The 27,840-nt window shown below is 33.2% G+C and overlaps 1 protein-coding gene across 2 annotated transcripts in view; it reads left to right on the top strand.

The window, feature by feature from the left end:
• fz (frizzled class receptor) overlaps positions 1-27,840 on the top strand; it is a 199,926-nt gene that overhangs the window by 125,080 nt on the left and 47,006 nt on the right. The window contains exon 2 of one of the 2 annotated variants that reach the window (XM_088226669.1): positions 8,364-8,772. The exons of the other annotated variant lie outside the window; for it this stretch is intronic. Within the exon in view, the coding sequence (XP_088082795.1) occupies positions 8,364-8,491 (128 nt within the window). The 3' untranslated portion in view covers positions 8,492-8,772. Of the gene's footprint in view, positions 1-8,363; positions 8,773-27,840 lie in introns of those variants that run through there. 2 annotated transcript variants of the gene reach the window in all.

Genomic DNA, 27,840 nt, shown 5'->3' with positions numbered 1-27,840 from the left:
ACTAACAATTACTCTGAAATCTGTGATCCACGTACAGATTCATATTTATTATTTTTGAATGCTTCGTGTTTATATTTTTTTTGAGGAAAACATCGGTTATCCTAGCCCGCGCTTAAATCTGATTTAGTATTTAAATGGCTGTCAGATAGGTAGGTAAAGATATGTTGAGGATGTGTCCTAAGGGGGCCAAACCTGTTCTACTCGGGTACCCCACCTGCCGCAGCAACCGAAAGGCGAACTCGGCAAGCGGAACGGACTGCGCCATCGGGAATCTTGAGCGTAGCTTAGAATTTGTTTTTATTTTACTTATTAAGTAGATACCAGCACACATTATGAAAAGGACTTGTTTCGAGAAACACTTCGCTGAGTAGTTAAAACATTGTACAAGTGATAAAGTCTGAGTTATTGCAATATGGCCGGTACATTCTCTGCATTTATCGAGCATTCCAAGCACGTGGCTTGAAGATGTTGGATAATGTATACTCGTACATGTAAAAATCAGCTAAAATGTCTCCAACAAATTGTATTAATTCATTTCCTTCATCGATTATACTTTTACGTATTTAGTCAACAGAAATATCCAATAAGAAAATATGATCTAAAGATAGTTGTATTTCGGGTTGTTATGCCGTGTTTAGCACTTACTAATTTTGCACTTATTTCGCACAGCATCGAAAAGAAATAATTCTCTAGAGAAGCTCCTAGGCTCTATTGTATAGAACAAAAGCGTTCCAAATTTTTGGTTTGGTATTAGTTTCGTTTTTAGTTTAACAACAAACGTGTAACGGATGGTTTTGGTTAGCGCTTGCAATTCTCAACCCGGCTCGTTGTATTGCTGTAATCTGTTGCTAACTTCATGCTCAATAATCATAGATAGGCTTTTCTCCATATGGGCGACCCTATTAGGTCATTACTTTAAGATTGTTACATTATGTAAATAATTTAGCAAAATTATCATTAAAAAATTATATTTTTTCTTAAAAACAAATCTAACCACTGAAGTTTTTTTTTACAAATAAGATTAAAAAAAACATTGTTTATTCTTACAAAAACTTAACATAATTCGCACCTCCTCCATTCAAGGGCGCCGTACGTAAAAAAAACGTTTTTTGAGTTAAGTACGACATTTAATAGAATTTGGAACACTGTACCAAACTGTCATAACTAAAAAGTTTATTAAAACCGCATACGTGTGCATAATGGCATTCTAACCTTATATTTATTTATAGTCGTAACATTTTTTTTTATAAATTATTTTTGTTATTGAATACATATATTACAGTATATTTATATTGAGTACATTGTTTTATATTGATCTGTGGTCAAAATTTGCAAATGTCAAAATCTTCTAAGTCATTTTTCTCAGTTTTATGCATTTTAAATTGTGGCGCTCTAGACGGAGGGGGGGGTGCAAATTGTTGACGTACGTTTCTTTTTTAAATAAAAATAAAATTATATGCAATTTCATTAAAATACTAAGATATATGAAAAATTTCGATATTTTTTTTAACTTTTAGAATCGAGCTTCAGAAGTGGTTACCAATAAAATATCATTCGTATCATAACTCGATACATTACAACACAAAAGAATTTCTCGAAAATTTAACATTTTCTATTCGCTAAATAATAAAGACATATTTTAAGGCGTGTTAGAACTATCTGCATACCTATTATCGTCCCATACATCAAAATGACAAATAATAGTGTGGGTGTTCTTTACAATGATTTATGGTGAAATACTTTTTATAGTACTTCTTCGTTTCGCAGATGGAAATTTTTTGTGGGTCATAAGATTTTTTGTTACTTAGCGCAAAGAGGACTTAAATTATTTTCATAATTTTGTTGATATAATAATATTATATCTGTCCCTTAAATGATAAAACACAGCAGTCACATTAAACGAAATGTTCTGAAAACAAGATTTTGTGATTGTGCGATTTTCAAAACATAACTTTTGAACGAAAAAAAAAAATTCAATCTATGCAGAGCTTTTAATGTAAAATGATAATTATTTTGATAATAATAGTACATATTAAAATAGCGTATCTGAGACGATTGGTGTTTTTTGCATTAAAATAAAGTGGTCAATTGATTTTTATTTCAACTTAAAAAAGCATTTATATCAAAAGTGGACTTGGGTGTTTTATTCACATGTAAAATAACTAATTGCGATAATTTCTGAATTTTTAACTTCAAAACAGCAAAAAGTGGTTTATCCTCACAGGTACAGATATTATATGCTTGGTATATTTTCCTAACTGTCGAGATAAAAAAATCACGCATTTTTCTCATCGATTTTTGCAATTACAATCTAACAATTATTTCTCGTTTCCACAAGTTAATAAAATATAAGAAATGTTGTTGATGATATGTTATATTATTTATATGAGTGTTTAAAATGATTGATGATTTCCCTTTTTCGTTTAATATATGCAAGTGTGATGAATTACACAAATTTATAAATAATATACTACGTTATGTACTCGTGCGTACATTTACTAACTCATTTAAGGGTGATCTTTAATTATAAGTGTGTCTTGTTATAAACGTAATTTATTTTTTTACTCTTCAACGTAATTACACTTGATCTCTTCACATTCACCTTGTTTACCCTTATATATATATTTAATCATAATAACCTTTTTTTAATGTGCAAGTTATAATAATCACATTTAATTTTATTAGGACCAGTATTAACACATGTAATTAATTGCATTATACTCCAAACGGAAATACCAGAATTACTTAAATATAGTATAGTCAGACCCACATATAAAAGTGGTAAACATTCAGACATTAGTAACTATCGACCAATAAGTATTTTACCTGTTATTGAAAAAATACATAGCAAAAGAAAAATACACAGCTCAAAAATTAATTATTTATTTATCAAAATTTTCTATAATATATCAAAATCAATATGGTTTCCAAAAGAAAAGTAGTACGGAATTGATATTACAAGATTTTTCAAATGGAATAAATAATGAATTAAATAAAAAATATCACACCCTTGTTCTATTTATCGATAATTTAAAGGCATTTGATACAATTAACCATTCAAAATTAATAGACACATTAAATGACATTGGAATCAGAGGAAACCTTTCAAAACTTTTCAAAAAATATTTAACTAATAGAAAAATATGTGTCAAAGTATTAGATGAAAAAAGTGAAACAGAACACGTTTCTTCGGGGGTGCCACAAGGATCAATATTGGGCCCTACATTGTATATAATATATGTGACAGTCATGCATTGACTATTTAACAAAGTCAAACACTATGTATACGCCGATGATACTGCTTTAGTTGTGTCTCACAAGGATCTCAAAACTGCATAGAAATTATTGCAAGAAGACTTTTTAAGCCTGCAAAAATGGTCCCATGACGCAGGTTTAATAATTGACTCAAAGAAAACCAAACTTATGCACATAAGATCACAAAACTCACACAACACCGTCAATCTTATCACATAACTATACGTGTATCCATAGTTATATTATGCAACCGTGCATGTGTGAAAATATTGAGCAGTATGTTTATTTAGGTTTAACTATAGATTATAATTTTAAATGGGATGTACATATTAGAAAATTGTGTAAGCGATTAAGAGCAATAAGTAATAGAATGTATATATTAAAATATTATGTCTCTGTTAATACTTTATGAATTATTTATTTATCTCTCTCTGAATCAATTATACGATGCGCTATAACTTCCCGGGGGTTATCAAGTGAAACTAATATTAATTTTATTCAAACTTTGCAAAATTCTATGAACAAATTGCTACTACATAAAGATGTATACCGCCAGGGTCACAATATTTCAATATCATTGATGTATAAATCTGTAAATAAATTATCTGTTAGGGCTCTACTCTGGTACAGTTAATTTGTCAGCATGCGTCGCGCTCCGAGTATAAACACAAGTTGGTACATGATTACAACACCAGGTTTACTAGTATGAAAGGGCTAGCTGTTACTAGATATTGCAATAAATATGGCAAAAGGACACTACAATTTACCAAAAATATTGAACATGTTACCAAACAATATTAAAAATACTGAGTTTAATACAGGAGTGAGACGTTTGCTTAAATTATGGTTAATAGAAAAAAGTTTTTTGTATCATAGTCTTTAAAATCTAAAATGATTAGAATGACAGTTGTCAGAAAAAGTGACGACATAACTTTGTAGTAACGTCAAATGAGTTATTTATATTGACATGCGAAAAATCATTTGTATCTGGCGTGATAATTTATTTTTTTAATACAATGCTTGAAACATAAATCAACATTAATTTATAAAATCAGCTTTAAATCTAAAAGAAAACTCAAATAAACCTAATTATTAACGACGTTCTTACAAGATTACATCATTTTGCAAAAACATTAGAGATGGGACAAATTTATCAATGTAAATTGATCTAATAAAGAAATAATTCATTTGATGTTGTTTATGAAAAAAGTGTAAATGTTTCATTTTTTGGTGAATAATTGTGTTAAACACACTATAATAGGCTTGTTTTTGCGTTTATTATATCAATTTTCGGAAACAGAGTTTCACGATTGCATGAAATAACTGATAAAATCGATTTGATCAGTGATCAGTAATTTCCCATCACTAATAAAATTAGTTTGACACCTGTCATTCTAATCAAGCTATATTTTAAGGATTTTAGTGATAGTTTTTTTGATAACGTAATATGTAATGTTTTTCAAGTAAAATTATTGTTAATGTAGGTTAAGTGTGAATAATCGATGCAATTTATAAGAACCTGCTGACGAGTTGTATGTATGCAACTCAGCAGGACTTTAATTTAAGACTATTTTGTAAATATTTTTGAAAAAAAAAACATTTTGCCCCATCTGCATCATTAAAACAATTTTAACGAGTTTAATATGATGTTTTTCCATGCATTTAATGACAGCATTTGCAATATTCTCGCCACGTGTTGGAACTTTCAGTGGCAATAATCCTTAAAGTTCTTCTTACAAACCGGTAGACGAAATAAATTAATGAAATAAGGGTGAAACTTGCGCCGTGCGAGCCGCGGTCAAGTGGCTAAAGAGCCGCGGTCAAGTGGCTAAAGAGCCGCATGTGGCTCGCGAGCCGCAGTTTGCCGACCTCTGTCATAAGCCATAAATTAAAAAAGCAGCGTTTGTATTTTGTGCAGTTTGCTTTTATTTTTGGTAGCACGTAGCGTTCACCGCGAGAATCAATATATTTATTTTATTAATTTTTATCCGATGTTTCTCATGTTGAATCAACTTGCCTCGAATATATCTTTGTTTGATATCTTTCGGTTGACTGAATCTCCCAGATAAGAGATCGTCTTACATAGCCGATACCTAATAAGTTTTACAAACTTGTAGCCGTAATGATGTTTGTGAATGGTCGGTTGCACGTTGCACGTGATCTTATTTGCCTTAGCAACCACAGGATGTGGTCAAAAAGGATCTCCAACCCAATACTGCCCTCCGCATGAAGAGCGCAATAACTCAGTCAGATATGTTTCTGAGAAAAACGCGGTAAAATTTTTTTTTAAATTTATTTATTTAGATTAATTTATATAGAGCCATTTTTATGAAAATCACCTCAAGGGCGCTGTACATTAAACATCTCATCACGCCTCGCAGCTACAAAGCGCATAGGCTATTAGGATTCTAGTCCCCCATTTCCATTAATATTACATTTTAATAATAATTATACACGAGCTAGATTACAACACGTCTTGCAGCTACATAGCGCACGGACGTTTAGAAATCTAGCCCCCATTTACGCTGCACAAATGAGTAAGAAGTGTTTTTATTTATAAATAATCGTTTACAAAATTAACCTAGATTACATGTCCCGCAGCCGCATGGGCGGCTAAAAATCTAGACCCTTTTTACAGTTTAATTTTATTTTAGATATAATTTGAAAGCTAGCATCACATAAAGTCTTGTTGCTCCAAAGCGCATCGCATCGACAAGTGGAATTCCAGCAATAAAAAAATAATTTCATTATGTCCAAATGTTTGCAGACTGGCTGGATTTTCTAAATTCTATCTAAATTTGTTGCAACAGAGAGGGAAAACATTTTTGAGAAGGGAATGTGGACGTCTAGGTATTTTTTTTTTTTTTAAAGAAATATTTGCGTTCTTATGATTTACCCAAATATTTAATTTTGAGAGCCATTTTCAACGAGTTGTAAATAACTCACTTTTAGAAAATGGAATTAAGTTGGGGTAGAGTGGGATTCGAACCACGGGCCTTTGGTCCGTGAGTCCGAGACACTAGCCACGGGATCACAACCCGATTTACAGGGGTTATGAACTGTCATTGGCTGGTTGTAACATTCACCATTCTGCCTGTTCTTTTAACATCCACATTTCCTCAACTCTTTCATCTTTTGACTTTTGTAAAGTAAAAGAGCTGAAACCTTTATCATGTAGGTGAGATTCCAATGACAGGTCATAAGCCCTGTAAATGTCTAGATTTCAATATTTCATTCTCAAAAATGTTTTCCTTCTGTGTTGCAACAAATTTACACATAAAAATGATTTTTCAAAGTTTACCACAAAAAAATACAATAGTAATACATCGAGCAAAGAACTAGCAAGTTTAGTGAGCATGCAACAGCACAAAAAGTAAACGATAAGAAACTAAACAAAGATAGCATCCCTTAAGCTAGGGTTTCCTAGGACAGCGGTGCCCGTATCTTAACGGCCGTAGTGAACGGTGATGCGGTGGATAACCGTCGTAACGGTGCCGAGAGAGTGGTTTCCTATGAAAACGGTGTTATCAACACCGTTTAACACTGTTTTCCTAGGAAACCACACTCTAGTCACCGTTAAAACGGCAGTCCACCGCATCACCGTTCACTACGGCCGTTAAGATACGGGCACCGCTGTCCTAGGAAACCCTAGCTTTATGGTAAACAAGATGACGAAAGCGGTGACCTATAATTTAGTTTTTGTTGTAGTTTTAATACTATGCATGTCATCACTATATTATCCCATGTTTCAAAAGAAGGGAAAAAACTAAGATATTAATTTGGTTTTCGTATAAAGAATAATTAAACTTAAATGAAACCAAGATAATTATGAACTGAAAATCTGATTACTGCAGTTTTGCTTCCCGAATTTCTTGGTTCCTGGTGGATATTGATACGTTTGTAAGACTAAAATAAATATCTTTTCTTTGTGATTCCGAATATGTATTTAACAAAATGTCATCCAAAATGCTAGATTACGGCACTCTTCGTAAGGACGGCCGGATAGGATAAATCCCGTGAAATAAAGGATTTTTTAAAACTTTTTTTGGTACTTAACTAATTTGTCAATATGTAGACATTGATCTTTTACGAATTATTATCGTTCACAAAAACCAAACTTAAATATTATAAATTTGCACAATATTATTTTTGGTATGTGTATATATATTTAAATATTTATACACACACAATTCTGGGTTTTATCCCAAGGGGGAGTAGGTATATTATTATTTATATCACTACAGAGATGGGTAGAATTTTTGTTTCAAGATTATGGATATTCGAGCGTTTACAGGGCTTATGACCTGTCATAGGTTGGGTTCAAGTGGCCACTTTTATGTAGAATTCTACAACATTCCCCATTCCGCTTATTAGCGAATATCCATATCGGTGACATTTTTGGTTTTTGTATATATGTCATGAAACAAGGAAAGCTTTCGCTAGCGCGTTTGGAGCGCCATCTATGTATTTGATATTGAGGTTAAGTATTAAAGCAAATTACTTTATTTATGTAGCTAAGACTCTATCCGAGTTAAATTAATTACTAGTAATCGCCTGCAGATGACTCTGCAATTTATTTTTACTTAATTTTTGACCAGATCTTCTTTACACAATATTATTTCACAATACACAATTCACAATCACAGTAGATGGCGCTCCAAACGCGCTAGCGAAAGCTTTCCTTGTTTCATGACATATATACAAAAACCAAAAATGTCACCGATATGGATATTCGCTAATAAGCGGAATGGGGAATGTTGTAGAATTCTACATAAAAGTGGCCACTTGAACCCAACCTATGACAGGTCATAAGCCCTGTAAACGCTCGAATATCCATAATCTTGAAACAAAAATTCTACCCATCTCTGTAGTGATATAAATAATATTATAAATTTGTGTCGTGTAATTTTTTGTATTAAATAAGGTAAATTTACCTACAATACGTTATTGGTATTGTCATTATAAAAAATGAAACGTAGAATTCACACATAATAAATACGTATTTGAACCTAACTATAACTAACATTACCTATATGATATTTTTATATTATGTAATAAATTAAGCTGAAAGTGGTCTTTATTAATATTTTTTTTGTATTTTGTTTCAGGTAAGTTGAGTTGTGTTGATAAACTTCTCATCGTGAATGGCAGTCACAAAAGTAACAATTGGATTATGGTAACATTTTTAATTTACGTACTTATTCATTCTTTTGGTTTCCATTTTTACATTTTATAATTACATTAGGTAAATTCTATAAAAAATGTGTTTTCCCATTGATCTAATAAGAATGTACGTAATACGCACGTACCTATGAACGGAGTCTACGTTCATGGTCCGCGGAAGGAATGTGGTATTGTGTTATGACGCTGCCTGGTTGAATTTCGATAGAAATTGGCGAAACTCATCGAAACTTCACACGGTCACTGCCAGCCTAAAACAGTAAAATCCAGATAAAAATCTAATACGTTTTATTATCATATTGACTCTGAGACCAAATAATAAAAAATAAAAAAAAACGCAAAAATATATGTTTTTGTGGAAAAACATAAAAATGATAACTCCCCCAACAGGTGGAGCATATGGATTAAAAACTGCTTCCCAACTCCAAATTCCCCTTTTTTTCCATCCGATTATTATTTACTTAAATTTCTAATGAAATGTATAATTTCTTGAGCAATGAATAACGACCACGTTGTTTTTATTTAAAGCATTAAATTTGTGGCCAATCATTTTAATAAACGTTAGTTAATATTTGTATATAACTACTTAGAGATCCCAACTAAAATCATCTTTTGTTTTACTATATTGATTCCCAAACTTTTACTTTGTGTGTGATAGTGTGATACGAGTATAAAATCAATATGACGCTCGTGAATTTCTCTATATGAGTCGTCTATTTCCAAAACTACGACGGCTATAGGGAGATAGCGGTCGCAGGCCCTATGGCATGGAATGCTCTCCCAGCAGAGGTGCGAGGCTGTGAAAGTGAAGTGATGTTTCGGAAAAAACTTAAAACCCACTTGTTCTCTAAATCATTTGAATAAATCCGTAGCACGTGACAACAAAATAAATTATTTTAATTAAATTACAAATTTAAAAGCTTCAATTAAATTAACTTAACAATAGAATCACCATGTAAAGCGCCCTTGAGGTATTTTATTACGAAAATGGCGCTATATAAGTTATCCACAACAAATAAATAAATAAATAGCTGGTTTTGGAAATAAACGACTCGTATATTATTTTCAATATTATTACTTGTACGTGTCAACCCAACTCCGGTACAGTGTAACTCTGACATATAAATGAAATGCAATCGATCACAGACGTATTTTGTATAGTTTTATTTTCTGCTGGTTTTAACATTCCCAGTTGCACCATAAAAACTTAAGTTTAATAAAGGTTAAAGTTAAATAAAGGTTAAAGTTAAATAAAGGTTAAAGTTAAATAATTACTGCGTTTTCGTCAAAATGGGAAAAATGAGTGATGTTATTTTACTTTTTTCATGCCACCCATTTTACGTTTTTCATTATAACATCATTCCCCTTTCGCACCTAATGGTACATAGGGCTCTGGATTGGTACACCAATCGCAGCATATCTCGATCGATTTTGCTACACGAAGGTGAGATGATCGGACTTACGCTTCAGGTACCAGTCCAGGGATTATGAAATCTTCTAGTGTGAAAACACCCCTTCTAATAAATATTTTATATCAACCATGTCGGGAGTCGAACCCGAGACCGCTTGCATGGTAGGCAAACGCGCTGACCATTACAGCACGAGACCGACATTTTACATTGACGAAAACGCAACTATTTTATTTAACTTTAAACTTTATTTAACTATGTTTTTTGGTGCAACTGACCCTAAATGTATCCAAGATGAATTATTCGAAATAATTTCTATCTTAAACTGATACTGGTGTAAATATAATATAATATGCTAATAAAATGTTATTGAAATTGATTAAAAGAACCTTTTAACATGGAACTGGTTTTTTGATACTGAAATTTAATTTTAGTAATAAATTGTAATATTATTTACGATTCGACTAGTATAATAAATCTGGCTAACAACCTTCGTAATGTGGCCACCATTTTCAATGCCTCAGCTTGACATGTTACGTATTTCATTTCAGAATATAATTGATTATCTAATAACTACAGTACCTGTCCATCAGGGTAATTACAGCTTCCTGGTATCTTCATCAGAATATCTCGTACTAATATGTATACAAGCGTTATTCCACGATCGCATGGTATACAATCTACATAATATACGTATCAAAATGTTAATTTTTGACTATCCGTTTGTTATTTAAAAATTTGAGTGTTCAATATCCTGGATGAACATATCGTCTGTGGAAAGAAAAAAGTTACCAAGCGACATGAAAAAGCAAGAAATATCCGCTTGTTTTCATGCTTCGTTATTTTTGTGTTGGATGGTTGAAGATTTTTTATTATTTTATTTTTATAAAAACTTTTTGCGAACATAAATAGATTTGTTATATTATATTGACTTTTATTAAAATAAATGTTTGTCGCAAGAGGCAAAATTAGCAGTTCACAATAGAGTACCAGTCCCGACTCCGGAGCGAAGTATGGACTTGGAAAATCGGGAATGAAAGTAGGCTGAATGCTGTCGAAACGCGATGCGAATTTGTGGTAAAACAATTAACGATGTATTCAAAAATGTTGAGATCCATAAATTATCTAAGGCTGAGATAAGCACTATTGACAAAATCAAGAAAGGAGCTCTGCGTCGGTTTGGACGTGTAGAGTGAATGGACAGCGAAAGAACGGCCAAAATATTTACAGTGGAAATGTTGTTGGATGCAGAAACAGAGGAAGACCGAGAAAGACATGGCATTACCAAATCCAACAAATACTCGAAGATGGATATGTCAAAAGTCGGAAAAATCGGCGCGCGTACACGAGATGATGTATGAATGTAGAGGAAGCGAGATCTGTCTGCAAAGATAAGGCGATGTGGCGTGATGGTTTGTTGTTGTTGTTGGCTTTTTTTATGATTATTTTATGGACTGGCAACGATCCATCTCGAAGTCGCGTAGTTTTCTTGTTTGACATTATTACGTAGTTAACTGCGTTTTAACGACAGTAATGTTAATAATTGCAATGGGTACGATGAATTATTAATTTTCCCGGTTTATCTTTATAGTTCCCGCACAAATGTTCAGCAATTTTCTCAACATAAAAAGTTTTCACCTGCTCCTATTGTTAAGCTTTCGATTTTTTGTTTAAAAGAAACGAGTCACGCAGAAAGTGGTCATTTATTTAAAATTTCTTAAGTTCTTACTATCAATTTCAGAATACGTGTATGTTATTCTTGCTTGAAAAAAAATGAAAAGTATCAATTTTATAAAAATGATTTTTAGCACTGACAGCATTAATTTACCTTTACTATACCTATGTACTATCATGCCTACAAAAAGTAAAGACATTTTTTGTCAGCATCCCTACTGATAATATTCACCGCACGCGCCTAACGGGTACGTTAAATTCGCTTTACTGGAAAAGCTAATCGAAAAATTAACAACATTATTTTTACATTTTACTTTTAAAATGGCGATCAAATTGCAATATTTTAAAGGCATATACAAAAGCTCACTTAATGTTTTTATTTTAAACATTATTCTTAATTGTTTCTATTCTCCTTGTAAGGCTTTAAAGTCGTGCTCAGATGTAATTTATCCAGCATTCTTATTCATCTCCCATCGAGATAAGTTCGTCTCTGTAAATATTACTATTCATTATCATACCTACATAATATGACGCTTGCTGCACATTCAGGGTTGGCAAATTTGTTGCGCATTATCTACAAACGGTATAATAATTCTTTAGTGCTGCGGACTCGCGGATCAGAGGTCCGATGTTTCTACCCCGCTCTACCTCAAATTTGGTCATGCCATGTCTTTCTCGGTCTTCCTCTATTTCTGCATCCATCAACATTCGCATTGTTAATATTTTTAGCCGTTCTTTCGCTGTCCATTAGCTCTACATATCCAAACCAACGCAAATCTCCTTTCTTGATTTTGTCAATAATGCTTATCTCAGCCTTACATTATGTACGGATATCAACATATGTGCAGCCATCGTACATAGTTTAACCACACATTCACCTAAGGGATCGCATTTCGACAGCATTCAGTCTTCTTTTATCCCTGTTTTTCCAGGTCCACACTTCACTCCCATACATCAGAGTCGAGACCAGGACTCAATTGTGAACGGCTAATTTTACCTCTTACGACAAACATTTATTTGCCAGGGTTGATTTCAGTGCACCGTTTACTCTGTTCCCGGCACTCACCCTCTTTTCAATATCTTTCTCAGTCATTCCATCCTTAGTAAACATACTTCCTAAATACACAAATGTCTCTACCTGTTTTAGTCCCATTCACAGTGATTTCACATTTAGTCATACTTTTATTTCTTTCAAAAACCATCACATTCGATTTATCAACATTCATCAGCAAATCTCTTCCCCTGCATACATCGTAGACTTTTGTGACCAAATCCAACAAATATTTGAAGATGGACATCTCAAAAGTAGGAATTACCGGCGCGCGTGCATGAGAAGATGTATGAATGTAGAGGAAGCGAGATCTGTATGCAAAGATAGAGCGATGTGGCGTTCTATCCTCTCTGCTTATCCTTGCGGAGAAACGGCGTGAGGGTTTGTTTGTTTTGTTTCCGACTCTGAAAATGGTCTCAAAATGGAAGTATGTAGGTAAGTCATTAGGACGAAGATACCATATCTCTTTTTTTAAAATTTAATGCTTTAATGTAAATTATAATATTAAGAAAGGGTCTCTGAGATGGTTGGGTCACGTAGAACAAATGGATGACGAAAGAATGGTAAAACAAGTATATATGGCGAAATTGAACGGTAACGTGAGACGAGGACGACCAAGGAAGACGTGGCATGATCAGATAAACCAAAATCTTAAGTCTGGTCATGTCAAAAGCAGGCATAACCGAAGGGCATGTATGACAAGATGTATGAATGTGGAAGAAGCTAGGAATATATGCCAGGATAAACGTGTGTGACGGTCCATTCTCTCTGCCTACCCCTACGAGAAATGGCGTGATGTTTGTAGTAGTAGTAGTTAAGTGTGACCTAGTGTACCTACCTAATACTGTTAAGCATATCATTATACCCCTGTCCGCATCCTATGGTGCATAAGGCACTGCAGTATTACATTAAATGCAGCGTATATCGTTCATCTGTTATATGAAGCTAAGGAGATTAGCCTTACGTTTCAGGCATCAGTCCGGGAACATGAAATATTGCGTTGTAGAATCTTTTTTTTAATAAATTTTGGATGTCGGCCTCAAATATGGTAAGTGAACGCGCCAACCACAACACTACGAGGTGGACTCATCTCCAGTCGATTTCCTTATTCCGGATATTTACTTGAGATCAGCTATCGAGTCGAACGGACTCGTCCAGGGTTCGGTTCTATTTCACACACAAAACTAGGGATGAAAATAATCGAATGAATTCATTGAATGAATCATACATTTCCAGTATTACATTAATAATAGAGATAGGCGAAAATAGTTCCCGTCATCGATGGTAGTGCCCATATCCTGATTCATTCTAATGAATTATCTCTACACAGAACTGTCTTCTTATGAGCATATAGACATTTTTATAATTTCGACGAAATCCATTGTGTCTGCTCAACCCTGTGCCCGGATATGGAGTAAGGGTAGTTAATAATACCCTATTATGATGAGGAAACTTCAAGTAAGACACTCTGACCACACGGGACTCGGGGATATGAAATTAATCACCGTTGCATCTCGTATAGAGCCATAAATTTTATTAACCGACACGTTTTTTAAATCACCAGTAACAATTTATAACATGGTTATTTTTTTATTTATTCACTCGATCTTTAATTACGAGAAAATTCAATATGACGTCGTACCATAAATCATAAATGTCCATATTGAGGAAACTGTTTATTGCTATGGGCAATTATTTTTAATTTCATGATTTGTACCACTTTTGGCGAGCGAATCTAATTTGAAAAAGCTTAATTTTATTGAGTACCTACATGTACTGTACGGTCAGCTACAATAATTATGTGAACACAGCGTGGCTCCTGATTTTTTTTTGTTTTGTTTACTCCATTACAGTACCGTATCAATTCGTGTAGTCATTTTCGACTTTCTAAGTAACGTGCCTTCAGAAATTAAAAAATCTCACAAAAAATATTTAGTTGAGTATCACCAATTAGTAGGCAGGTAGGTATTTACTATGTACCGTACTTTTCCTTTTTTCGTAACTGTACTATAAATCCGTGCATGTAGTTTGTTTCGTAAAATCGCGGCTGGTAAAATTATGTCACAGAATATCTAGGCGTTAAAATTACATTGAGTTATAGCAATATAACCGGGATTCGAACCACATATCGGAGACGGGACCTTAACCCAGCTCTCTTTTGAAGAGGTACCTCTCATGTCTAGGGGTGGTATTCTATATCTTCTCTATAATACGTTGAATTACATTCCCAGGAGTTACAACAACTCAATTCGGGACAATAAATAATATTAACATTTAGAAAATAACACATATTGAGAACAACAAAGAAACAAAGCAAGTTTAGCACCTTTATAACTAAATATATCACAACAATATATACGCCTAAAACCTTTTCTTACACAAGCAGAAAAAATATATATATAAAACGCTTATAAAAATAAAAAAAAGTAGTGAATCTACTAAGGGAGATTCATTAACATCACATCCCATGCAGATGATGCTGCCATAGTGATGATGAGAACATATCCATCTCAGTTAGTAAACATCTGGATGCCTAAGAAATGTCGTATAGTACAATGAACACATGATTATTGGAAACATTATTAATTTAGGTATATTTATTTTTTGCATGCGTTTACACTTTCCTTCATATCTGGCCACACTGATAGTTAAACGTCAAATAAATATGAACACTAGAAATCAAATGCGATGATTTTCATTTAGAACATTATAACACTTAATTAGGTTGAATTGACCAAACTGTATTTGTTTTTACCCGTTTTTTAAACATTTTTACACATAATTTGACGTTTAATCGTCAGTGTGGCAATTACATGAAGCGAAATGTCGTCGCATTATAAAAATCCCCAAATTTACCACTCCCTCGGGGTAGAGAAGATTCAGACAAAAGCGCGCGTAGAGAACTCATTTTCAACGCGTATTTACGTGCTTAATACACGCTAACAGAGCGATTCGCGCGCTACACCGTTCAGAGTACCAGCCCGAGTCTCTCATATCCAGGTTCGACTGTGTTTTGACGTGCGTTTTTATCTGGCTATTTCCGATTGGTAGTTTAAGTTCACCATAATCACCGTTTATCTATTTAGCTTTATTTTTTATACCTGATGAGCTTAAACATTTCCGCCGAATCATTCATATATTTAGGCGTTTTCGCACCCGTAAACATGTAATGAGAAAACGTGTCATAAATTACGATATCCATAATTAAATCGTTGTAATATCCTCTTGGATTTAACAGAATCCCCAGCCCAAACTCGCTACATCCGTTTGTCGAAATAATGTCATAAATCAACGTTTGTATCTGCTGCCTCGAGGCAATGATCTTCCAATGCATGGTGGCTTCTAACGTTACTCTTCAGATAAGTTGAGAAAATAGACGAGTATTTTATTTAAATTTAAGGTGTACGGTTAATTTGACTAACTCAAATTTGTGTTAAGATTTTCCTGCTATCTAGTATCTACCTACTACCTAGTTACTATTTATACACGACTTTAAATCTGGAGACTCAATATAGCATCACCAATAAAGCATGTTCAATTGTATGAAGCACGTATTTTACTAAAAATTAATTTGAGTATTTTTATTATTTTATTTTATTTATTATTTGAAAAGGTATTTTTTTACCATAAATGTTACAAATACAAAATACACTATCACATAAACAAACAAAAACCTCACTAAGGGCCGGTTGCATCAAAGTTGGTATAAATTTAGTTTAAAGTTAAATATTTAAACTTAGTTAAGGCTCAAAATCTGGTAACTGAAAAATTCCATTGCATCAACATTATTTTAGTTAAGTTAAAGTTAAGAATGTTGCCACTGTAAAGGTTCAAGTTTCACCCTAAAAATTGTTGGGATTTTTGCGCAAGCACGTACTTGTTTATTTACATGTATCAATACACATGCCCCGCGACGCGTCTTTGGGCACAAACGTTTAAATTTCGTTCCAATTTTCAGTGTGTGCGAAAGGGCGAAGCAACACTGCGCATTCGGAGAAGAAAAGAACAAATGGGACATCGTCCTTTTTGAACTAGATAAAAAATTAAAAGAGCAAAAGCTAAAACAAAATGAAGAACTTTTTACTCTAGAAATAGAGCAAAAAAATGACATTTTTCGAGCAACTATGGCAGCCTTAAATGCCCAGAAAGAGTTAGCTGAGTTCAATCTAGCTCTATTTAAAAATAAATAAACAGCATTTAAATACAGTGATGATTTAGATTTATTTTACACCACGCCCGCTGATGATCAAGTCCCGTGTTTTGAAAAATAATTAACAATTAAAAATTCAAATAATTAATAGTTCTTTACTTTTTGACATTCGAAATATTGCGATAAAGTCGGACTCTTCCAACAAAAAATGGTCCGTTCGTGGTTTGAACAGTTTTTTTTTCGGTTTAGAATACACTCGATGATTAATTCGTCATCGGAAGACGAAAAATCAGATAAAATTGACATTTTGTGCAACTTTTCACAGATCGATCAATGGATTTCAACACTCACGACGCTTTTTTGACAGATGGCAGATCGCATTTAACTTTAAACTTAACTTTAAACGGCCCCCTAGCGGCCGGTTAAATAAAAGTAACTTTTTTGTTAATATTTAGTTAACTTTTTTTGATGCAACGCATTTTGACATAAAAGTAACTTTTATTTGACTTTAGCCCTGACTTTAACTTAACTTTTGTCGATGCAATCGGCCCTTAGGAATGGCCTGTTAGTGGAACATTAAAAAAAAAACACTGGAAGAATACGATAGATATCAAAAATTGAAAAAAATCCTTATATTATAATGATGTAATAACTTATATTTATATATGAATTAAAAAACACTTTGTACACTTCCACTTATTTATTTGTATTATATTATATTATATATATAGATTTTACTGAGTTTTAAAACACTTTATTAATTTTTTTACTACGTTTTTTTAACCATGTTTTTTACTGTTTTTTTAACCATGTATTTTACTATGTTTTTCACAATGTCTAATACCTTTACTTATTTTTCTATGTAATGATTACTGTTTCTTATATAATATATATATTTGACTGGCTTAGAACGGGGTAAATAACCCTAGTTAGATAGTCAAAGCAACGTTGCATAAATGTATAATTTTAGTATACAATATGATAATAAATAAATTAAACATAAATGGTTGTTTATAAAAATAATAAGTAGGTATATGCTATACATTACGCAATCTTTCATTTTTTTATAGTGGCGAAGCCGGAAAACCTTAATGTAATTTGTCGATGCAAAATGCACATTTCTGTTACTGATCTTATAAGTTAGCTTTATTCAAAACTGTTGCTATCAAATATTTTTTTCGTTTTATTTATCGTCTTTATTCGTCGATAAAGCTTTCAACAGTAATTTCAACTTTTTAAAAGTCACTGTTTCAGATTCTAAAAGATAAAACAAAGCATACTTACATACAAACGAAAACGAGGTCTTCGGATCTTCAACGGCTTGCCGCAAAAGCCCAGGGAATTAAAAGATAAAAAAATAGAAATAAAAATATGGATTGTGGACCTATCGGAGCAATTAATAAAAAACTTCATTAATAATATAGTGTATTGAATACCCACTGACTCAACTGAAAAAAAGAAAAATTCCTGGCTCGATACATGGCTACCTAATGGGGCAAGTAATTGGCGGCCTCCGTGGTGTAGTGGTCAAGACGCTTGACTCACGCACGGAAGGTTCCGGGTTCGATTCCCGGTGAGAACACAAAAAATTTAAATGTGATTTTTTCAAGCCTGGGTGCTCTGTGATGTAATTCACCACTGTAATTAGGCCTCCTGGCCTGTTGTGGTGCAAAAAAATGTAATGTAAAAAATGTAATGTAATGAAACAAATTAAAGGAAAGTTGTAATTTATAATAATCTATTATTGCAAATAGAAGAGGAACTTTACTGATCCATCGCCATCGGTATTACACAAGTCATTTGTCACATTACCCGTGTAAACTGAATGCACTTATATTGCGCCAAGTTCTCATGGCTATTATGTATTACGTTGCTAATACGGCAGTGTCTCAGTTGACACACTTATATAACGTTTCGCTCGGCGTTATTAAATCCGAGTTGCGAGTTTTAGATACACGACACTTTTCCCACCATCAACGTATACAAGACACAAGACACAAGACACGTTCCCCATATTGAGTGTCCAACGCCAGCGTGTAACTCGACGAGATGTAAAATGGAAACTCGACCGAACAGGGAGAAATATGACCACGCAGGTTTATTCTCAAATAAAACATACACATACATCATATTAGACACCGAATGTATTTAATATGAGGCATACAAAGCTTCATTCATCATTATCATCATTTCCATATCTGCACTAAGTGGTTCATTGAACTCCTCCTAAACTGCTTAACCGATTTAGTGCAATTTTCAGCGAAATGTAGAGCTTTGTGCCGCGCGTGTTCGTAGATATTTAAATTTTCTATCGAATCTGTAAAAAAAAGTTAGAAGCATAAATATTTTTTTCAACGACCTACCGGGGTTGCATTTGACGAGAATGCATATTAAAAAAAATTGAAGGGTGTTATTTTTTTGTGTTAAAAAAAGTTTGTTTTTGAATGTTTACGAACAACATTCGCTTTTTATGGATCCCAATCAGTTTCTTTCCTTACATTTCTTATACTTGAGCCCCGGAGGAAAGAATTTCCATTTATTTATTTTTACTGGATTTTTGGTAAAACTAAAATAATATTAACTAAAATAATATTGACATTAAATACATTTTTCATGAATAAAGTGCAGAGAAGAGCAGAGTTTGACGTTTGCAAAAATAATTCTTTATTTAAAATAAATTATTTTATGTTTTGGAATTCAACCATAAACAAGTACCTACCTAGGTACCTATTTATCAATAAAAAGTATTTTTCCAAGGTAATAACAGGCAAGCCAACGTTCGGGCAGGACAGCGTCTGTCGGATCCGCTAGTAATATATATTATTTAATCAATGTTTATTGTATCGTCACTGCGTCTGCGAATCGCTCCGCCTCTTACCCGCACCCTCGCCCCCGACTTGCTATTGAGAAATTGCAGTTTTTCTCGGCTGCAATCTGCCCCCAAGAAAATTTGATATCTTCAAACTATTTCAGCTATTTGGGGTGCAAATTGTACTGCGTCAGCGCTATTAAAACAGTGTTTCTCATATTCATTTAGAATAAATAATTGTTACTTTTTTTTTATTACCGGGTTATTATTTTCATACCATACAAAGCACATTCGTAGGTAGAAGATACGTGTAAGTGTACAATAAGTCATTTATTTTATGATACGAATGAATTTATTTGAAAATTATGGAAATTAATAGACCCAACCCAACAAAAATATGTTACTGATGATGTGATGCCAAACAGTAAAAACAATATTTTATTTTATTTTATTTGGGAAATCAACAGTTCTACATACAAATTTTTAGTAAACAAACAGATATAGTGTATAAACTCAGAACTAATAACTATAAGATTTCCACATAGTATACAAAGTTAGTAAAGAAAATATATTACATATCAAATAAATACATACAATTTATGCATATAAAAATGTTATTTTCATGTACTCAATAATCAAAGATTTTTTAATATTTATTTTAAGAACATTAAGTTACTGTAAATTGGGCGGGATAAGGACAAAAATGCTTGAAGAGAGGATAAGGAGGGGAGGAGAGATGTACATATTTATTATTATAATGTCTACTAAGTTACATAATACATTTTTAGTGTGAATTTTAAATCTGACAGAGTGATGTTTGTGTAATCTATATTTTTAAATTTTGTATTGTACATTGAAAAAGTCCTACGAAAAAAAGCATTTTTAACATACGATGTTTTACTTATTGGTACATGAAACAGGAGATCTAAAAATATTTAAAAAACTCATGAATTTGTTTACAAGTGGACGTAAAAAGTAATAAAATGTATCGCAACAGAGAGGGAAAATATTTTTAAGTCGTGGAAGTCTAGACATTTACAGTGCTCACAGACTTGCATATTTTCATTTTTAAAAATGTTTTCCCCTGCTTTTGCAATAAATTTACATCTTAATAACTCCCTAGGGAGTGAAATCCAGCATGGCTACAAACATGTGGACGTACCTAATCAAAACATTGTTGTAAAAAGTACTAATTAAAATAGTTTACTAAGCTTTTTCAAGGAACAAAAAACATTTTAAAATTAATTAAACATGTGCTAGGCCATACATAGCTATAGAAAAATACAATACTTCGAAATAATTATTATAGAATGACCCTTAGAGTTTCAAATCAATTCTAATGCCCACGTTATTTAAAACCTTTTAAGATCGCAATTTTAGATTCGCTTCTTTTTTTAAATATCGAATGTTGAGGAATCCCATTGTGCACCCCTCGAGGCGAATGGATAATGTTGTTAGATCGGGGGTGCATCCCCTCTGGAGGGTGTTATGGTGACTCACCCCATATGGACCTAGTTAACATTTTTATTGTTCCTCGGCCTTGCATTTAAAATAGAAAAGCGCCATGTAATCTGGATCACCATAAATGACTCTTGCTTTGCAACATTGTATAGGTATTGTATAGGCCAAACAGTCACCCATTGGAATGGCAATCACTATGAATATTCTCGGTGGTATTTAATGGTACAACGTAGCCACGTGCGAGATCTATCCCCTACTTTTTTATTTAGTGCATGACAGGAAATAAAAAACATGAAAATGCGAAAAAAAACTAAATAAAATTTAGAGGTCCAGATCTAGGCCGGTGAGGGTATATTCCCCGATTTGTGCATCATGTCTGCACATCTCCCGGTGCCGCGCCTGACCCTGTTAAGGCTGTTCCATGAACGAATCATACTGAATCCTGTCCCCTACTGAACTTTCGTGACTCTGAATAAAAGGGTATACCAACATCAAAACAATCCTGACACTTACAAATCTCATGGGCTTATGCAATAACAGATTCGAGAGTCAACTTTATTTTATTTTTATCTCCCTTTTTATATTACCTTCGGAGTGTTACAACCAACCTGTCTATAAGTGCACCCTTGTCGAATACTCCTGTCTATATAATTGCACCCTTGTCAAATTATATTTTTTGAAAAGAAATCAGCAATCTCGTAGTTTAATGGCGATTTTTTTTATAAAACGTCATTCAATATATTAAAAAAAAAAAAATGTATTTTTTATAATTAAAACATATAATACATATAGTAGATTTTATACTCCCGGGAGTAAATAAAAAAAACTCATTTGGAACCGTACATAAAAAAAAAAAATATTTTTGTGACAATACATAATATCATACATAGTTAATACATCCAAAATATTAAGAAAACATAATATAAGAAACATAAAACACAGTACTTTACACCATCTACATAAATTACATTAATAACTATCACTATCAAAAAGATTTAAGTAATATTTTTTAGTTGCGACACTTTTGGATTTGCTATTTGACTTTTCGTGTTTTAGCTCTTCGGGCAGTTTATTAAATTCGGAATGGTCAATATTTTCCAGAGACCTTTTGCCGAATTTCGTTGAGCGAAACTTAGATACATGAAGATTCCCAGAGTTACGCGTTTTGTAGTTGTGAATATCATGACCTAATGTGTATTTGAAATTTGTGTGAGCAGAAAAGTTTATGAATTCAAAATAGTATTGTATACATATGTATATAAACTCGTAAGTATATCAATACTAAAATGTAAGTATGAGTATATCAATGTCGGCTTCGTGGCGTAAATACGTTGTATTTAACAATGTTTGATTATGTCCAAATGCTTGCAGACTGGCTGGATTTCCTCCCTAGGGAGTTGTTCGTATTTAAATTTATTTCAACAGAGAGGGAAAAAGTGCCTAGACTTCCATATTCCCTTCTCGAAAACTTTTTCCCTCTCTGTTGAAATAAATTTAAATACGTTGTATTTAAATTAAGGCGACGATACATAACTCTTTCCCCAGTAACAATGTTTTTAATGTGTGCTTTGTGTCTTTCTCGTTCTTGAATAGCTCCGAGATTTTGATCAATTCCCCCCATATGACAATTCTTGCAACGAATATCTCTCGGTTTCATTACATTGTATTGTCGTAACAAGGTCAAATGATTCTTCGGCCGAGCTGCACAGCCATAACCTGGATCCATCAGAGGAAGCCGGCTAACAATGGGTGACGGCCAACCGGTGGGGTGGAAGTAGACACCGCAGAAACTTAAGAAATCGGTCCGCAAAAAACCTGGTCTGGAGCAAAAGCGTCCATTTTATTCGTATATATTTTTTTAACTTGCCATAAGATAAACTCCACATCCTTTGCTATGTGCCGCCCTGTTTTCGTTACGTTTGTATGACCGGAGACGCAGATACGATCAGACAGCATCGCTGCGTCTATTGTGTTACTAACTGACGTCTTACAAAATGCGGTCGTAAAAAAATGCATCTCCATATATGTTAGTATATTACCAACATGGCCTCCGTGGTGTAGTGATTAAGCCACTCGACCTACGCACGGAAGGTTCCGTGTTGGACTCCGGGTAAAAACACAAAGAAATAATATGGTTTTCAAGCCTGGGTGTTCTGTAGGCTTTCCAACCTGTTGTGGTGCAAAAAAAAAACACGCACAGTTGTGCTGGATCCTATTTTTTTCCTTCATGATACAGATTATCAAGTACTAATTAATTTTGTTTCTGTAACAATCTACGCTTTTGCCTAAACAATCTGTTTATATCACTAACTCGGAGGCTTGCTCGAGTCCTATTGGTCATCGAATAATAATATCGCAATACGTCGTTCGTTGACCACCCTTGACAGGGAGTCACTTTACCTATTGATACGGGGGAGGGTGTTGCAGTATCGATTTTCTTATTGCCCGGGAAAATGCACAGATACTATATATTACATATACATATTGCATACACTTGCATGTTTTATACACATACATATTTAAATGTTGATAGCGAAACTGTTTTGAATAGAAAATTTAGAAAATTACATATGCTTAAGTGCTAATTTTTCTGATTTTATAAACTCTGTTTTCATTGAAATTATCCCCTTGTTAAAGTAGATATTTAAAATTATAGTAGGTAGTTATTTGCATTTCGAAACGAGATTCTGTCTTAATAAACCACCATTATATCTCAAATTACAACACGTCCTGTTGCTGGACGTAAAATAAAGCCCATCAAAATCTTATCTGCATACTAATTTTCACACTCAATAGACATGTAAAATACACAATAGCATTTTTCACACTACGCAAAATCTCAAAGAGAATTCTGCAATACCTAAGGTACATTCAGTCAAAATCGTCATAAGCATTGAACATTGCCTTCACATCTCTCTAGAAACTGTTTTACACCATATAAAGCCAAACGCTCAGCCTTCAGCTAACGTTTCATCGCTGTTAATTGAGGTGGTTTAACCACATAATCTCCTCTCATCGTATTTTTCATCATTTCTTTCTTTGAACAAGGAGTATAGCTTATATAGAAATATCTGGATATATAGAAATCAAATATATCCGGTTACAAACAAACAAATAAACAAACCAACAAACCATCACGCCGTTTCCCCGTGGGGGTAGGCCGAGAGGATAGAACGCCATATCACTATCTCTATCCTGTTACCATTGACATAATTATACATAGACGCGCCCTATAGAGTAAAATATTTTTAAAAGTAGTGACACGAAAACTTACCCATAGTTACTAAGGTTGTTTATTTACACCAGGGCTGCATTCAACGATCATGCATATGGTACCAAAAATTTTAGCATACTAATTTTATAATTAATAATGGTGTTTAAAAAGTATTTTAACATTAACAATCAGCATTTGTTTTTTAAATGAAATAGAAAGTGAGATCCGGTATATCCATCCGATGTCGGGTAGTAAAAAATAACAAAATCGATGTCAGTTTTTTTTATCCCATAGGTTAGGTAAAAAACATGCATAGTTAGTTCGTCAGAAAATGTTTTGTCAAAGCTCTGTTGTTGTTTTGTTTTGTATGTTATATTTGTAAATTCAACTTTATTTCAAATGTATCTGGTTTACCTCTATAAATAGAAAATTCCCCTCGGTTAATAAATTTATACCTAGGGCATTCAATATACATTGCAACAATACCAACAAATCAATTATTTATTATTTTTGCTATTTCGAATATACCGCGTTATCTTTATTTTTATTATTATTAAAAAATATACATATGTTACCTAAGTATGTTAAGTATTTAATCCCAAAGTTATTATATAGAAAAATGTATAAAACAACTGTGTAATATGTATAGATATATTGTTATTATATTATTTCATAATTATGTAATAAAACACTGTTATGTTAAATGTATGTATGTTTATAATAGACATTTATGCCGTGTACACACTTACAAATAAATAAAATATAAAATAATGGTTATTATATTGGTAAAGAATGCTGAAGACATTCGTTTTACAATATTCGACTATTACTTGTGCTGTTAAGAGAAAAGCGCATCTTAATGTGAATTCTAATACCAAGGGATGAAACGTTTCAAGTTTGGATTAAAGTGTTTGGTAGTTCCATATCCAACAATCCGTCCAAATATTCCGTTTGTTCTACCTCAACTTAGGATAAGGACAAATAAATAGATTAAATTCTTCTTAATTCATTCAATTATATGAAAAATAATTTTAAACGATATTCGTTTAGTAAATTAGTTTTAAATTTCTGCCTTGAAATTGCATCTAACAATGAAATGAAAATGAATGTGGTTCAGCCCTCTGTCATATAATATTAACCTAAAAATTGTTCACATTCCTGCCTTTGTTTCACGCCTGATCAGTGATCGAGTTGTTACACTTTTTATGTATGAAAAAACCCATACCTGATTGGTGGTGTTAAATTACCACGAAATTACAAGAAGCCGTGTTAATGACGGGTGTGGATAACGGCAGGTTCCACCTCGGGTTCCCACGTCAGTTGCGACGTACGTATTTTGTGCTTTACGGAGTCGAGTACCAGGCAAGCTCGTTACGCGATACGATACGGTGAATGCAAAATGTAATGTCTACTCCCAGAATGTAGGTGATTGGTCGTAACTTGTAACTATATGAAGGGAAGTGTCGAATGTCTGTCGCGCGGCCGATGGCCGCTGGCCGCTGGCCGTCGGCCGACCGCAGGCGTCTGCGTCTTGAGCTGTAATATCAACCGAGGTCCGGGAATTATTACATTATACTCGATATAATTTTTTTTTCTTATACCTAATCCTCTCTGCTTTTTGTGAATTCAACGCTTTTGAGTAAATGTCCGTTTGATATTACGCAAATAATTTTTAGTGTACGTATCCTTAAATTCATTTCAACAGAGAGGGAAAACATTTCTGAGAAGGGAATATAGAAGTCTAGGCATTTACAGGGCTTATGACCTGCACGCTGTGTAACATTCACCATTCTGTCCGTGTTTGAACATCCACATTTCCTCAACTCTTCCATCTGTTGACTTTTGTGAAGTAAAAGAGCTGAAACCTTTATCACGTGGGTGAGATTCATCCGGCTGAACCAAATCACCTACTAGGCAACGCTTGAAAACAATTTTCCAATTTTTATACTTCTTCTTTTACCAGGTAGTTAATGCAACAATGTTTGAGTATGTCTAAATGCTTGCAGACTGGCTGGATTTCCTCCCTAGGGAGTTATTCATATTTAAGTTCCCGTTTTAGTTACCAGAATTGGCCGCCCAGATCATGCGATTTAACGTCATTGGACTATTTTCTTTAGGGTTTTTTTAGTCTTAGGTTTATGCCAACAAGTTCACGACCACCTACGCCCAGAAGGAGGAAATTGACGGCTGCATCAGCGAAATTCAGCCACCTTTGTGCAATCCTGCAAAATTTCGACAAAAGATTCATATTTAAATTTATTTCAACAAAAAGGGAAAACATTTTTGAGAAGGGAATATGGAAGTCTAGGCACTTACAGGGCTTATGATCTTTAGTTTGGTGAAAAGAAAATATTTTTTTCTATCATAACCAATAAAAAAAAAAACATTAAAAAAAAGACGATTTTCCGACTTTGATACTAGGGTCCTCATATGAATGTATGTTAGTTTTAATATTATATCTCTTTAACATTTGGGGCCTTACTTATAAAGCTGGTATAAACTTACGCCTAGGCATTGTGATAGAATAAAGATGGGAATACCATTCTTATTCCACCACCATAATAAGGATGGTATTACCATCGTTATTCTACCAGTATGCCTAGACGTAACTTTATGCCAGGTTTATAAGTTTTTATACTAACAAGGCAATAAATACTGAACTTATAGTGCATAAAATAGTAAGTATGTATCCAGCATATACGTTTGAGTTTATATTACTCCACGATCAAACGGCAGTGTGTAATCAACAGTCATAAAATCAACTCGTTTGAAATCAGTTGCAGTATTTTGAGTTTCTGATTTATTGTCTATTTGTGCACGCTGACCACAAAATTGGCTCCCCAATAATAATGGCTTTGTAATAATGTAACTAAGCTTTATTGAGACAGTAATTTACTGAAGAAAAGTGACCGCAATCCCATACAAATTTAATCCTGGAAACAAAACATTAAAAAAATTATTTCTTTTATCAACAATATTTTGTATTGTGACACCGTGTAAAAAATTCATCATTTTTTCGATTGTTAGTAACCAAAATATCTTAACCAATGAATTTGATTTTATAACTTCATACACATTTAAACGTTTCTCGATATCCACTAATTTAAAAAAAAAGAAATAACCCCATAAAATAGACACATTTATGAATCGTTAATACTAAACATTATAATAAAAATGAATTTTTATTCATAATACCATGATATTCCAACAATGTTTAGAGCATGTCCAAATGCTTGTAGACAGGTTGGATTTTCCTAGAGAGGGAAAACATTTTTTGGATGTGGATGTTTAAACGGCGTCGTGATGTGGTCGTCAGCTCGTTCGCCTACCATGCAAGAGGTCTCGGGTTCGATTTCCGGCATGGTTGACATCAAATATTTATTTAAAAATGTGTTTTTACATTAGAATATTTCATAGTCCCTGGACTGGCATCTGAAGCGTAAGGCTGATCATCTTACATTCATGTAACAAAATGATCAAGATACGCGGCAATTGTCGTACCAATTCAGTGCCCTATGCATCATTAGATGTGGAAAGCTATGGTGATGTATTTAATCTTCATTTTACAATGTTTATTTTAGCTGTTCTTTAAAAATAGTATAACTATCGATTTTAGTTCGTAATTAACAAATGTCG

The sequence above is a fragment of the Micrasema longulum genome, unplaced genomic scaffold (genome assembly GCF_059751315.1).
Source record: "Micrasema longulum isolate JH-2025_06_02 unplaced genomic scaffold, ASM5975131v1 h1tg000454l, whole genome shotgun sequence".
Lineage (NCBI taxonomy): Eukaryota > Metazoa > Arthropoda > Insecta > Trichoptera > Brachycentridae > Micrasema > Micrasema longulum.
This window is presented reverse-complemented; position numbering and strand designations above follow the sequence as displayed.